The 15,794-nt window shown below is 32.3% G+C and overlaps 2 protein-coding genes across 5 annotated transcripts; both read left to right on the forward strand.

Annotated features, from left to right (window-relative positions):
• The first annotated feature begins 1,323 nt into the window (after nt 1-1,323).
• LOC112789004 (probable jasmonic acid carboxyl methyltransferase 1) lies at nt 1,324-7,852 on the forward strand. Of its 4 annotated transcripts, none has more exons than XM_025830703.3 (5): nt 1,324-1,475; nt 2,563-2,644; nt 3,372-3,776; nt 4,121-4,360; nt 7,187-7,722. In XM_025830703.3, the coding sequence occupies exons 2-5, from the start codon at nt 2,567-2,569 to the stop codon at nt 7,280-7,282; spliced, it is 819 nt and encodes a 272-aa protein (XP_025686488.1). In that variant the 5' UTR covers nt 1,324-1,475; nt 2,563-2,566; the 3' UTR covers nt 7,283-7,722. The 4 variants fall into 4 exon arrangements, with proteins under 4 accessions (XP_025686488.1, XP_025686487.1, XP_072082468.1 ...); XM_025830702.3 differs by having other exon boundaries at nt 1,336-1,475; nt 2,560-2,644; nt 7,187-7,852; XM_072226367.1 differs by lacking the exon at nt 7,187-7,722 and adding an exon at nt 4,788-6,117 and having other exon boundaries at nt 1,336-1,475; nt 2,560-2,644.
• Nucleotides 7,853-11,277: 3,425 nt separating this feature from the next.
• On the forward strand, nt 11,278-14,888 carry LOC112789002 (disease resistance protein RPV1). The gene is made up of 4 exons (XM_025830700.3): nt 11,278-11,480; nt 12,238-12,288; nt 12,934-13,353; nt 13,834-14,888. The coding sequence occupies exons 1-4, from the start codon at nt 11,278-11,280 to the stop codon at nt 14,651-14,653; spliced, it is 1,494 nt and encodes a 497-aa protein (XP_025686485.2). The 3' UTR covers nt 14,654-14,888.
• The last annotated feature ends 906 nt before the right edge of the window (nt 14,889-15,794 follow it).

Raw genomic sequence — 15,794 nt, forward strand, 5'->3', positions numbered from 1 at the left:
ACATCTTTTATTCTCTTTTATTTTGGCATTGTTAGGCAGTGGTCCAAATTTTATTTTGAAGGTCAGATTTGAGTTAACAAGGGAGGAGAATGAATGAAAGTAAAGATGGTGGGATTGTAGTGTTGTTGAAACGAAAATAAAAGTGGAAAATGATGTATTGCTTCGAGTATTGTATACCACTAGAGAGGGGCCGCAGCTTGCATGCTTAACGTGGCTGGTGAGGCGTAAATTAGACAGTTCGATTTGTGTATCTGTCTAGCCTAAAATCAAACCGTCCGATTACTTGGTTCAAATCAGTTTGTCCGATTTCTCAATTCTAGCCATCATATTTGAGTGAAGCATCCTACACTTTTATAACCGTGTTATAGGCCTTATGTCTTCCAATATAGAAAATAAAATCGTGCATGGACGAAGTAGATCGTTTTTACAGACAAAAGGGTGTTGTTCATGCGGTTGGATACATCAATGAACAAATTAGTGCATTAATTTTTGTTTAATTTAAAAAAATTAGATTAGATTATAAATGATAGTGTTATAATTAACTAAAAATGAAATTTAAATTGTAGTGTTGTTAAATTAGAAATAATAGTGATATTAATCTAGAAATGATTTTGTAAAAAAATAGAAATGATAATGTTATTATTATTGGTCACTATTAATGATACAATTTGAAGTAGTCATTTTTTTTAAATTATTTAGTAACGTGTAATTTTTTATTTTATATTCTTTAAGTGAAACATATATATATATATATATTAAATAATAAAAAATACTTTACCAAATAAATGAAGAAAAAAATAAAAGAATTCACCTCGTAATAATTAAAATTAAATAAGAATATATTAGGATACGTGATGTACATTGAATTAGGATAAGGTTTAGGATAATGAATGTGTTCATACCTAATAGGTTTTAGATTTTTAGGATAAGGTTTGAATGATATTAATTTTTTTAAGTTATAAGAAATTTGTTAATTAATTATTGAGGAAGAAGGATATATCTTTCACTCTCTAAAGATTGAAAGCTGTCATATTGAGTCAGCATGCCAACATAAATGAACATGTTGATAATTGACAACAATAAATTTGAGGTAACTATCATCAGGGCAGAGATTTTTTTTATTATAAATTAAAAAAATACTTTTTTAAAAAAATTAATCGAATCTTAATTTTTAAAATATAATTTTTTTTTAGTTAGAGTGAATTCCACACACTTCCGACGAATCTTGTTATTTTTATAATACATTTAAGTTTTAAATAAATTTGGAAAGAAAAAAAATATTTTTTATAGAACTATATATATGCATTTGTATTCACGTGCAACAATATAATCCATAAATAGATAGAGGCTAGTAGGTTTATTTTCATTCATCAGATTACAATTTATAACACAAGCAAGCATTGACCATGTGAGCAGCTTAAGAGTATTTTTCTTTGTTCAGTCATTCAAAATTACCATATAAAATCTTTACTCTGGTACTTTCCTCCTTCTTCCTCTTTTTTTTCCTTCCTTTTTTCTTTCTTTGATTTATCTTTCTTCACCCGATTATTTTTATTATGTTTTCTCTTCTTTTTTCACAAATCTTTCATTTTTTCTGCCTTTAAAATTTTTATGTATATATTATGTTTATTAGACAAGTGTAGTGAAGAAGACATAAAAAATATATATTATTCTAGTTCAAATAATGTTATGTTATAAGGAAAAATTAAAAAATTTACGTCTTTTATCCGTTATATTTTTATTATGTTTTATATTATCAATAGTTGACTAAACTGTCAATTAATAAGTAATTGAAGAATAAAAATAATTAATTTATAATTTTTAAAAGATTAATTTAATTATTAATCTATAAAATTATATATGTTTACAAGATAAAAGTATAAAAAATTTTTAAAATGTATCGATATATTGATATTTTAATAATTTTTAACTATTAATTTTAATTATAAAAAATATATAATATATAATTAAGATTAACGATTAAAATTTTTTAAAATATTAGTACACCAGTATACTCGTATACTTAAAAATTTTCTAAAAGTATAACAGATAAAAGTCTTAAATTTCTTTTTTTAAATATCTGATTAATTTACTTGTGTGTCAATGTAGGACGAGATAGATAGTGCCAAAATCTATTGTCTCATTATCATTCCTACTTTATCTTAAAAATATATAATAATATTGATTTTTAAGGGATCGTATTATTAAATGAGAAATGTTATAGGATCAGTAAAATTTATGATGTATAATTATTAATTAGTCATCATTAATATTTTTAATAATATAAGATAATATTTAACGATATATAGAATTATTTATTTTTTTTTTATAATTAAATATTAACCAAATTTTAATAAAAATACTGATCTCCTAAACTTTTTCTTATTAAATTGTTTGTAATAATAATATTCTTATCTCTTTTTTTCGTATTTCATATAATCCTACCCCGTGTAACGATTTACATAAAATAAAAATAAGACCTGAATATAATCATTCTCCATTTGTTATATTTGTTACCATTTATTTGATCATATTATTAATTATTCCATAACATCAAAGAAGAGGAATGGATACACAGCAAGTAGTCCTCCACATGAACCATGGCACAGGAGATAATAGCTATGCTAATAACTCCATCATTCAGGTACACAAATAATAAAAATAATAACAATATTCTCTTTATTTCTCTGTAAAATTGCTCACATCTCAACACTATTAGTTAATTAGACCAATAGGCCAGTTTGAGTTCAACATACATGCCCACTTTCATGTTTCATCAATATATATATATATATATATATATATATATAATATGAAAGATAATTTGTAAAAAGAAAAGAAAACATTTTTTTAATTATTTTTTATATTTTTTATACAAAATAAAAAAAATACAAGCCGAATCCATCTTAGCTTAGTACTAAGTATGTGATATTAAAGTAGAAGAAAAATACCTTTATTAGTCCTGTGATTGATATATAAGTACTTTTTTATCCGAACAAATTTTATATATAGAGATGTTAGGTAAACAATGACTATCTTTAACAATATGAACAACTATCAATCAAATAAAAATACACTATATCTTAATTTAATGCTATTAATTAAATTTACTTTTTTAACCTTATTAATTCACATTGTTCACACATTGTTCAAAAAATTTATTAGTTACCTATACTTTTTCTTTTATATATTGTCTATTCTGTATTCTCCTGTAAAAGATATTGGTAGTTCACACAAAAATTATTATTAATTAAAGACCAAATTTGAACAAAAAGGAATTTCGCTTATGCCGTTTCATGAGTGACAACGAAATTAATTAATTAACATTATTATGTTCTATATGACACTAATATATGAATGTATTTTGACAGAAAAAGGTGATGAGGGAGGCAAAAGCCATAGTAGAAGAGAGTATCAAGAGGTTATATACTATTATTCCTATTCATTGTTTTAAGGTGGCTGATTTAGGATGTTTTTCAGGACCAAATGCTCTTCAATTGGTATCTAATGTCATGGACATTGTTGATACAACTACTTCTAACTTGAATCTCAAACCACCGGTCTTTCAATTCTTCTTGAATGATCTATATGGGAATGATTTCAATAGCATCTTTAAATCACTTCCAAAATTCTTGGAAAGCCTAGAAGAAAAGAAGGGACACAAATTGGGTCCATGTTTTATTAATGCCACTCCAGGGACATTCTACAGAAGGCTATTTCCCAATGATTCCTTGCACTTCCTTCATTCTTCTCTTAGTCTTCATTGGCTTTCTCAGGTGAAAAACCACATCACCCACAAATTAAAATTTTTATTGAATAAATAATCATTTTGGCCTCCAAAAAATTTTGATTTTATCAAAATGAATTCTAACTTTTATTTTTGACAAAATATACTCTTAGATATCGGTTTTGTTCAATAAAATAGCCTAAATATCCAGAATGATATATTAATAATTAATTTATTTTATCAAACAAAACTGATATTTGAAAAAATTTTCAGTCAAAAATAAAAATAAGAATTTGTTTTGTCAAAATTAAAATCTTTCGGGTATTAAAATGACTATTTATTCTCAGTGATTTTACTCTTATTGTATGCTTTATTTTTGTTTTCAATATATAGCCTCCAAAGGAGTTGGTTAATAAGGAAAATATACATTTAACAAGCACAAGTCCTCGAGCAATGCACAGAGCATATCTTGAACAATTCCAGAAAGACTTTAAACTATTTCTAAAATTACGTTCACAAGAAATGGTTGCTGGAGGTGGAATGGTTCTCACTTTATTGGGAAGGGACAAAACTTGTGATATCAGAACTGCTTTGACCATAATTGGCACAACACTCAATGAAATGGTCTTAGAGGTACATACTAAAGTATATTAGATGGTGAATTTTATGGTGTTTATAATTTGATGTCTAACTTTTGCCTATCTTATTTTTTAGGGTAACTTTTGAATATTTAATAATTATTTATTTTTATACTTTTAAAATTAAATATTGATTTTTAATCCTTTTTAGTAAGTTAGGCAAACACTTGTAGGCACCATAGCAATCACCTTATATAAACTGTTGTTTCCTTTATATTTTCTTGTTTTGTTAAAATTTAATTTTACGAAACATATACAAATACAGAAATATTAGGACAATTTATATAAATAAATTGTTTGTCTTTTAAATTTACACAATTGATTATTTTTAAAATGAAGACGCAAATACATTATTTCATATATTTATAGAAATCGCTACTGGCAATAGCAGTTTATGTAAATACAGAATTCGTTGTTGCCAGCCGCAGATTAAATGGAAATGAGGCAGCACAGAAACTGCTAGAGGCTGTTGTGTTTTTTGTTTGTTGGTGCTTGATCATAAACCGCTACTGCCAGTAGCGGTTTATGTGCATAGGGAGACGTGCGTAAACCGCTGGAGGCTATAGCGATTTACGTTGAGTATGTGTGAGCGTGGTTGCCTATATAAACCGTGAAAGGGGCAATGGTGGAGGAAGAGTGTTATTCCTCACAAATGGATGGTGAATAAAGTTTTGTGGCTCTGGTCCACTGCTCTGGAAAAAATCAAAAGAGCAAAAGGCATGGTGTGAAATTTACGGATAGAGAACCGCTTAGTATTTTTATCCGGTCTTCGAGTACATTGGCAGAGATTAAGCTCAGTGTATTACGGAAGCTCGGTGCGTGTGGGACGAAGTGGGTAAAAAAATTATTTTACAAGATTCTCATTGCCGTTGTGTCAACTGGTGTGAGATATGAGACCTTTGTGATAGGGTCCGATGAAGACCTGCAGGCCTTGTTTCACTGCAGAAATAGTTTTTTGGAAGTGAGAATACCGGAGCTGCTTGCGAAGTTGGAAGATGGTGTCGACAGCTCTATGACATCGGCACTGAATCCTCAGTCGACGACGGCCGGTGGTACCTCAACATCGATGCCTGTAGTAGCAGCAGCAGTTCTGATTCCTGAGCCTCAACGTGTTGGGGCTGTTCATGCTAGTGTGCCTCCTGTTGTGCCTGATTTTGAATTTGAGGCCGGAACGGATCGGGTTGAGAATGTGATGCGGGATGATGATTTGGATGAGGAGCCGGTCAATATTGGTGGGGATAGTGATGATGATATTCCGAGCGGTACACCTACATCCCATGGAGGTTCCGGTTCTGGCACACAACAGTACCTTCAGATACTTCAGATCCGCTCTCAAGTTGCTCTGACCTCTCTCTAGAATTTTCTCTCTCTAAACAACCTCAAAATGACTCCAAATGAGTAATCTGTGGCTGCCTTCCACGGTTTTTATAGCCATTCACTCTCCACGTAAACCGTTATAACCTCCAACGGTTTACGCACGTCTCCCTATATATGCACATAAACCGCTACTGCAGTAACAGTTTATGACCAACAGAAATTGCGACAACTTCTAGCGATTTCTGTACTGCCCCAATTGCATGTAATCCGCGGCTGGAAACAACAGATTTTGTGTTTACGTAAATCGCTACTACCAGTAGCGATTTCTATAGATATATGAAATAATGTATTTATGTCTTCATTTTGGAAACAATATAATTGCGTAAATTTAAAAGGTAAACAATTTATTTATATAAATTACCCAAAATATTATCATATAGATCAACTATCTAACATTCATGGAAGGCATCAGACTAGTTGGCTTACCATGGCCCTTGGACTTGGTGGCTGAAAAAATTGAGAGGAACCAATTAGAGTATTTAAGGGTCGGTTTGAATTTAGGAGAGAATGAAAGTCAAATTAATTAAATTTTAATTGTTTTAGATTAGTTTAAATTTATGATTTTTAGTAAGCAAACTCGAACTAATACGAATCGATTAAACTAGGATAGAAACGATTCGGATAACTGGATACTCGATTAAAAATGAAATTCAAAAATTTTGTAAAAAAATTAAAAAAAAATCATATAAATATTATAAATATGTGATAACAATAATAAAAAATCAATATATTATCAATTCAAATTTAAATAACTATTATAATTTGAAAGACTTTAAGATTAAATAACTATTATAATTTGAAAGACTTTAATCAGGTTATTTAATTTGAATTTCACGTTTTTAAAACTAATATTTGAACCAACTGTAAGTTCAGGCTTGATCAGAGACTAAAACCCAAAGTGGTCCCTGAGATTGGGCGAGTTACCCATAATTGTCCTTGACTTTCAAAATTTCCTAACAGCATCCCTCACATTCAGCTTCGAGACCCATAGTTGCCCTTCGACCCTTTCCGGCGCTCAGTCAGCAAACGGAGGGATGATCTGGCACCTCCAATGCCATGCTGGAGCCAGCAACGGCTAGCTGATATGACAAATCTGAATTTTGTACCCAATCTGGTCCCTAGTCCCATTAAAACCCTAAAAGCTAAGATCATCCTCTTCATTGCCTGAGCTTCAAACTGCTGCTGCTAATTCCTTCTCAGATCATCCTCTTCATCGCCTCCAGCTCCAGATAATAACACATACAGATCATATGCCTTCCATTTCGATCTGCCATTTATTTGTTTCCTGATTGCTAGCTGCTGCTACCATAATACGAATGTAACTTAGTTAAATTTCAGTTTCCTCTAAAACTGTAATCACTCAATACTCAAAACTATAAGCTGTCGCTGCTTTTGTCAGTTTGCAATTGTTTGATGTAGCATTGCATTGTGTTACTTACTGTAGACATGTGCTGCAAATGCAAATGAAAAAGGTGACAAGGCTTCCTTGATTCCTCACTCTAGACGGCCTGCACTCCCCTCTCTGCAAATACCCCCATAGTCATTAGATGCCGCATTATCTTCTTTCGCAAAGACGGATGGTCCTTCCACATCCACCTACTTCAAGGGCCCTCTCTCTTAATGGTAAAGGTTCATTCTCTCCATTGTCAAAGGTTGCCCACTCATTACCGGTTACTCCAATCGCATCTTTGGATCAAGAAAGTGTACATGGAAGACATCTGGGATGTGCTTCTGATTTAAATGTATGTCCTTTTTCTTCAATCAAGGCAACTGTTTTCATACAACACTAAAAGCTAAGAATCATGGTTATTCTAGATAGTATGAGAGATGTTCATTTTGTAATTCAATAGCCCATTGTACATATTGTACAAATAGTCCATTGTCTCCCTAACGGGACTCGAAACTAACAAACGATTCTACATTGATGTATAAATTGAGCAAGATATTTATCTTTGCCGGTTCAAAATCAGCAAGGTTGACAAATCCATGTGCATCCACCAATATATTTGAACATTTAATATCCCTTTAGATTAGAAAAATTCAAAGTATGAATGTAAAACTCAAAGTGAGATCAACCTTGCTTCTATATAAAAGGAAAAATGATGGACAATTTCTAGTGTAACCTCTGCAATAATGAAGAAACTTAAAATAATAAAGATGAGTAACTTGCTTCTCCATACAAAGAAAAATGATGCGGAGAAGAAGTGACCAACGCCTAATGATTAGACATATTGACAATAAAGAAGATGAGTTCTCTGCTTCTACGTACAAAGAAAAATTATGGCCAATTTCTATTGTAGCCCTACAAAATTACCAAGAAGTGACCAGCATCAGTAATAGAAAATGTAAATGAGAAAAGTGGTATGAAGAAAAATGTATATAATATTTTATTTAAGAAAAATATTATCTACAAAATTATAAGAAAAAGTCAAGTTTCTTATGTATATTTGATAGGGGCTGAAATATGTCTCTCTGTATACTTCAATCACAATTTCAAAAGAAGAGGGCATACCTTAAACTTCCCAGCTCAAAAGGAACCTACACATGAATAGAAAAAAAACTCAAAAAATTTAGATCCTTTTTGAAACACAAAATAGAGAAAATCCATCATAGAAGAAAGGAAAAAATCAGAATCACTTGCAACAATCTAGGCGCAAATGAAGACAAAAAATTTTCACATTTCAATCGAAAAAGATAAAAAAACAAAACGACAAACTTTTGGTTTTCGAAGAATCAAAAGAGCAATTAAAGTTACCATTTTGAACGGAATGGAGGAATGAGAAAGTTGACTAAATCAAATCAAAATCAGATCCCTAATTTATTTCATGAATCTTTTCTGTAAATAGTTAGTTTAGCTTATTTTTGGGTATTTTATGATTAGAAATTTTTTCTTATTTTAGGCTAGTATTTTTTTCATTTTCTAATTATTTCTATTTCTGTAATTCCTCTATAAAGAGGATGATTTTCTGTACATTTGAATATACATAATATTCAAACACTTCAAGTTGGTATCAGAGCAAAATCTCTGCATGCCTCTGATTTATAGATATGGCTTACAGTTCCTCAGTCATTAATCATGAACAAAAGGAGAACACCACTCCTACTCTATCAGATTTAAAATCTGAGCAACGGATACTAGTTAGTGGTGACTCCCATTCAGTTCAGATCTCCACATTTCGACTCAATGGGTCAAACTACCTTAGGTGGTCTCAATCAGTTCAGATGTACATTCGTGGAAGAGGGAAGATTGGATATCTCACCGGTGAACGAAGCTAGCCTAACGTCACTGACACACAATATAATGTATAGGATACCGAAATTTCCATGGTGATGACACGGCTGGTGATGACATGAGGTTTCTAAAATTTTTCAGTATTTTTCAAAAATGGTAGAAACTCAATTTGACACAAAAATTTCAATATTAAGAAGTGATAATGGTACTGAATTCTTTAATAAAAATCTTGGTGAATTTCTTCAAAAAAAAAAGGTATTCAACATCAATCTACATGCCCCAATACGCCCCAACAAAATGGCATTGCTGAAAGGAAGAATAAACATCTTCTTGAAGTAGCACGTGCCATTATGTTTGAGGGTAATGTTTCAAAGTATTTATGGGGAGATGTTATCCTAACAGCAGCCTATCTCATAAATCGAATGCCTACGCGTGTGTTAAATTAATGCACTCCGTTGGATACTTTCAAAAAGAATTTTTCAGCATGTAGGTTACATTCTGATTTACCTTTAAAAGTATTTGATTGTACTGTATTTTTGCATACACCTTCACCTCGAAGTAAACTTGATCCAAGGGCAGAAAAATACATCTTTATTGGCTATTCTCCAAGTCAAAAGGGTTATAAATGTTTCAATCCACACACAAAGAAATGTCATGTAAGCATGGATGTTACTTTTTTGGAACATGAAATATTTTTTCAGAAAAAAATTTTTCAGGGAGAGAGTCTAAGTGAAGAAAATTTTTTGCATGAACCTTTACCCACTCATATCTTACATATTGAGGATACAACTTTCACTGATCAAACAAATTCTAAAATAATTGCCAAAAAATGATGTGGAAACCAATCCTGAAATTGTGCCAGAATTAGTTGGAACACAAATAGAAAAAGAAATACTACAGTCAGAAAAGGAGCTTCGATATTATATTTGGAAATATCCCAAAAAAACTAGAGACCAACCCATCATCTTTGTACCATCACAATCTGAAAACCCAGAAAACGGCCCAACTGTAGTACCTGAGGATCTTCCAGGTAAATCTGAAATTGTTACTTCTAATAATAATTTGCCAATAGCCCTTAGGAAAGAAATCAGAACCTGCACCAAAAAGGTACTCAAAACCAACACCAACCATCCTATTTTCAATTATGTCTCTTACCAAAATCTCTCACAAAAATATCGAACTTTTACTTCTAAAATTACAAATCTGTTTGAGCCTAGGAATATAGAGGAAGCACTAGATGATCCCAACTGAAAATTAGCAGTGATGGAAGAGTGGCATGCACTCAAGAAGAATGAAACTTGGGAGATTGTAGATCTGCCACAGAATACAAAATTGGTTGGCTGCAGGTGGATTTTCAACATCAAGTGCAATGCTGATGGAAGCATAGAGAGGTATAAGGCTAGGTTAGTAGCTAGGGGATTTACACAAACCTATGGAGTAGATTATCGAGAGATCTTTGCTCCAGTTGCTAAACTCAACTCTGTGCGGATTCTCTTATCTCTTGCTGCGAATTACAATTGGCCTTTACGTCAATTGGATGTAAAGAATGCTTTCCTAAATGGGGAGCTAGAGGAAGAGGTGTTCATGAAACTTTCACCTAGATTTGAGGCTGAACTGGGAGGAATAAAGTGTGCAAACTAAAGAAATCTCTCTATGGATTGAAACAATCCCCAAGAGCTTGGTTTGAACGACTTAGAACGGTGGTGAAGGGACTTGGTTATACTCAAAGCCAAGTTGACCATACACTTTTCTATAAACATTCAACAGTTAATAAAATTGTCATCTTAATTGTATATGTGGATGACATTATTCTAACAGGTGATGATAGCTTGGAGCTAAAAGACTCGAAGGAAAAGCTTGCCAAAGCTTTTGAAATCAAAGAACTTGGCTCATTAAAATACTTTCTTGGAATTGAATTTGCAAGGTCTAAGGAAGACATTTTTATGAACCAACGAAAGTACATCCTAGATCTTTTAAAAGAGACAGGATTACTTGGTTGTAAAGCTGTTGAAACACCTATGGAGTCTAACTTAAAATTGAAGCCAGCTGAACCAGAAAATGTAATGGACAAAGGGAGATATCAGCGGTTAGTGGGGAGACTAATCTATTTATCCCATACATGCCCGGATATAGCCTTTGCTGTGAGCATGGTAAGCCAGTTTATGCATTCACCTGGTCCAGAACACATGGATGCTGTCTTTAGAATCCTAAGGTACTTGAAGGGATCACCTGGGAAAGGGTTACTCTACAAAAACTATGGACATCTTCAAGTAGAAGCCTATACAGATGCAGATTGAGCTGGAATGTCATGGATAGAAGGTCAACATCTGGGTATTGTACCTTTGTTGGAGGAAACTTGGTTAGTTGGAGGAGTAAAAAAGCAGAGTGTTGTGGCACGAAGTAGTGCAGAAGCTGAGTTTAGAGCAGTGACTCATGGAATATGTGAAGCACTATGGGTAGAGAAAATCCTACAAGAACTAAAGGTTCCCATTTCTCCACCAATAAGGTTGTATTGTGACAACAAATCTGCAATTTCTATTGCCCATAATCCAGTTTTGCATGATAGAACTAAACATGTTGAAGTTGACAAGCATTTTATAAAAGAAAAAATTGAGAGAGGACAGATTTGTATCCCATATGTTCTGACCACAGAACAATTGACAGATATTCTAACTAAAGGATTACCCAAGAAGACCTTTGATAGCATAATAAGTAAGTTGTCAATGAAGGATATCTTCAAGCCAGCTTGAGGGGGAGTGTTGACTAAATCAAATCAAAATCAGATCCCTAATTTATTTCATGAATCTTTTTCGTAAATAGAATTAATTATAATATCCTTTCCGGTTTTAGTTTAGCTTATTTTTAGGTATTTTATGATTAGAAATCTTTTCTTATTTTATGCTAGTATTTTTTTTCATTTTCTAATTATTTCTATTTCTGTAATTCCTTTATAAAGAGGATGATTTTCTGTACATTTGAATATACATAATATTCAAATACTTTAAGTGAATGCTTGTGTTGTTTTTGTTGTATCTGAAAAAAAAAAAAATTTTGGAGAAGGAGATATTGTTCTGTGTTATCAAGAAATCAGAATAGATAGAAAGAAACATGGCATGACTTTAAAGATGGCAGAAGAGAGAGAACAATGTGGAAAAGCAACAAAAAACAAAGAGATTTATGTCCGTAGAACAGAAAGAGGTAAAGGCGAAGACGAAGACGAAGGGGAGCAAGCTAAAGTAAAAAAAGAGAAGCACTGTGCAAAGGCGGAAAAGGACTTTGAGGAGTAATAATATACTGTTTCAAAGATGGAAGAGGTTTAATATTTTAACCATAATGTTGCAGATTTTCAGTTGAATTGAATAACATGTGTAATGTAAAACTTTTCCTTTCAAGTAATGAGAAATTGAATGGAGAGGAAGACACGTAGCAGGAAAGAGTGGCATAGTAAATAGTAAAGTAAAAAGTAATATAATAATAAAGTATATGGTGAAAATTCAGGTGAAGTCGACTTCATGTAAAGTTGATATCTGAGAGCCGTTAGATGAAAATTTAGTCAAATCAGTTAAATTATCTAATAGCTCTCAAGTATCAACTTCACGTAAAATCGACTGCACTTGAGTTTTCACCAAAGTATATAGTATACATACATAATGTAATGGTGCCTGCCACCAAACCAACCACTCCAACCACCCTCTTAGTTAATGTCATCAATAAAAAATGACTTTTACTCAAGTATTTACCGCATGAAATCAGGAAGCTATAGGATAGTGACATGTGGGTGAATCCGGATCTTAGGATATTAACTACTAAGGATGTTTTGTAAGATTATATAATTATAAAAGTACTGCTACTGTTGAAAGTCAAGTCAAGTACTCTCATTGATTCATCAACCTATTTTCCCGTTTTATCTTCCAAGAAAGTTTCATGGCTACTATCTGCGATGTATTTCTGAGTTTCAGGGGTGAAGAGACACGTCATGGATTCACAGGTCATCTCTATGATGCTCTTTGCCGCAACGGAATCAGCACCTTCATCGATGATGAGAATCTCAGAACAGGAGAAACAATTCGACCTCAACTCCTTCAATGGATTGAAGCAGCAAAGATCTCGATTATTGTTTTCTCAACAAACTATGCAGCTTCAACATGGTGCCTTGATGAACTCGTCAAGATCCTGCAATGTCGCAGGGAAAGGAACCAACTTGTGTTTCCAGTCTTCTACAAAGTAGAGCCCTCAGATGTACGGCATCAGAGGAACACTTACAAGGAAGCCGTGGATGCTCATGAAATCAGGTTTGGTTGTCACTCTCAGAAGGTGAAAGAATGGAAGGAAGCTTTGGCCGAAACATCCAACATGAAAGGATTTCATTTGAAACAAGGGTAAGTAAATACCTTCTCCCCGATTGTTTTAGTGTCTAAAGCACATTTTTAACTCTCTTATAATTGTGACGATGTGTGGTATGCTTCACTATTAATATAACTATATACCATGCTTAACTATCAAAGGATTGGAGGGATTAGTATGACGATATTACTATACTCATCGACAGTTTAAAAAAATAAATCTCGTGAATGTGAATGATAAACTAACAATAATCTCAAAAAATTGATATCCTTTATTTTCATTATTCAGTACTTCTATATTAATTTGAATCAATATATTGCGTGGTAATGTGTACATGGTCATATAAGTGAAGATTGATTCATCAATTATTTTAGTTTCAACTAAATAAAACCTTTATTAGAATCAAGTGTTTAACGCCTCAGAGTTCTTCAATACTTATAAATATTATCCTTAAAATATTGCATGATCATTCAATGCCCAATCTCAATATTTGAAAGCTGCTTGCACATCTACAGGTATGAGTTCGAGTTTATTCAAAAAATTGTAAGCAAGGCATTGACTGGTATACCTCCAAGACAATTACTTATTGGGGATCATATGGTTGGATTGCAAACTCGAGTTGTAGAAGTGGAGTCACATCTATATTCTAAGTACAGGACATTATCCAATGGCGAATCACCCAAAAGAAAGCACTACAATAACATTGCCATGTTGGGGATTGTTGGAATTGGTGGGAGTGGAAAGACGACGCTTGCCAAAGCCTTGTATAACTCCATCTGCGACCGGTTTGAATGTGCTTGTTTTCTTTTCAATGTTAGAAAAATTTCAGATCAAGAAGAGGGCCTAGTACGTCTACAGCAAACGCTCCTCTCAAAGTTGCTTGGGGAGGGGGAAATCAAGGTCCGCAGTGTTGAGGAAGGAATCAGTATGATCAAAGAGAAACTTAGCAAAAAAAGAGCTCTTATTGTTCTTGATGATGTTGATAAGATAGAAGAATTAAAAGCATTGGCAGGAGAATGTGATTGGTTTAGTGACAAGACTCGAATTATTATAACAACAAGGGATAAATATCTTCTAACAGCTCATGAAGTCGAAAAGATTTACGAGATGAAATTGCTAAGTGACCCTGAATCTCTAGAGCTCTTCTGTTGGAACGCCTTCAAAATGACAGGGCCCAAAGCAAACTATGAAGATCTATCCAATCAAGCAATATATTATGCTCAGGGCCTTCCATTAGCCTTAAAGGTTATAGGGTCTAATTTGATTAATAAAAATTTAGAAGAGTGGAAGTCTGCTTTGGACAAATATGAGAAGAATCCTCCTAAAGACATTTGAGAAGCATATATAGATTCTCCACTGAAAATAAGAAAGCTGGCATGCTCTGGTTACTATTATCTGCCAGCTAATTGTTATGACAAGAATAGAAGAGGTGATCAATTCTCTTTAGCCACCACGCCACCAAATAATTTTTAGATTTGTTCAAAACTTTGTTTTTACTTTTTGAAATTTTTATTGGTTCGTTGGATTAGTTGCATTTATTAATAAAGAAAAGTTGACTTTCTTTTATTTATTTTTCTCTCTAAGCGTTCAATACGTGTTGGTTTATACTTTATAATTGGTCCGTTTGATTAATCAATATCTCTTAACGATGTTTAATGGTGTTTTTTTCCTATATATTTTTATCATCATCATCATCATGATCATCCTACTAACAACAGTGTACCTATCTTTGCAAATTGAAATTGCATTTACGTTCGTGGTTTAACTAAATTTACCAAAAGAAATTTCGGAACGGTTAATAATACTTCCTCAATTTGAAGTTCGAATTAGTATAGGCCAGGCAGCAAGTATATCATAGATTCATAGTTGATGTGTTTGACCAGTTTATTATATTTTTCTGATAATATAGCCAAAGCCAAGGAATTTGTTATATATAGACTTACAATATTTTATTGTTCCAGCCGAAAATTGCATGGTGTGCTAATCATTTTTGCTTATTATTGTTTCGCCGAATATTCTGAAAGGGATATATAGTCACTACTCATTCAACACGACAACTAACTAACTAAATTTTGTAAATTAAATTGAGATAATTTCATGACTTGTTTATATTTCATATACGAAACATTCACACATTTTAGACATGATACTATCATTGTTATTGTTCAACGTCTATATCTTTCATATTCAGTTATATCTTGATGAAAAAACAAAAACCTTTTTACACACTTGAATACAATCATATATGTCCAACTTATTATTAATACAAGAAATTATTCAAAATACTTTATATAAAGATACTACAAATATAATAGTAGTTAATTCAGTAATTCACTTAAACAAGTGTTGAGGGTTTGCATCTCGTCCTGTGTATGCAACAATTAAAACCTAATTGAGAGAAGACTTTGAGGTATTAGAATCTTTTAATTTGTAGTTGATTTGATCTAATTTTATAAATTTATCATGTTAACTGCCA

Source organism: Arachis hypogaea, chromosome 3, assembly GCF_003086295.3.
Source record: "Arachis hypogaea cultivar Tifrunner chromosome 3, arahy.Tifrunner.gnm2.J5K5, whole genome shotgun sequence".
Taxonomy (NCBI): Eukaryota; Viridiplantae; Streptophyta; class Magnoliopsida; order Fabales; family Fabaceae; genus Arachis; species Arachis hypogaea.

Excerpts from the sequence above, each read along its gene's own strand:
- LOC112789004 (XM_025830703.3), top strand. The coding sequence starts at position 2,567 with ATGGATACACAGCAAGTAGTCCTCCACATGAACCATGGCACAGGAGAT. Across the intron at positions 3,777-4,120 it reads GTCTTCATTGGCTTTCTCAG|CCTCCAAAGGAGTTGGTTAA; the intron begins GTGAAAAACCAC and ends TTCAATATATAG. Across the intron at positions 4,361-7,186 it reads TCAATGAAATGGTCTTAGAG|ACATGTGCTGCAAATGCAAA; the intron begins GTACATACTAAA and ends TACTTACTGTAG.
- LOC112789002 (XM_025830700.3), top strand. The coding sequence starts at position 11,278 with ATGTCATGGATAGAAGGTCAACATCTGGGTATTGTACCTTTGTTGGAG. Across the intron at positions 11,481-12,237 it reads CCCATTTCTCCACCAATAAG|GCGGAAAAGGACTTTGAGGA; the intron begins GTTGTATTGTGA and ends CACTGTGCAAAG. Across the intron at positions 12,289-12,933 it reads CTGTTTCAAAGATGGAAGAG|GGGTGAAGAGACACGTCATG; the intron begins GTTTAATATTTT and ends TCTGAGTTTCAG.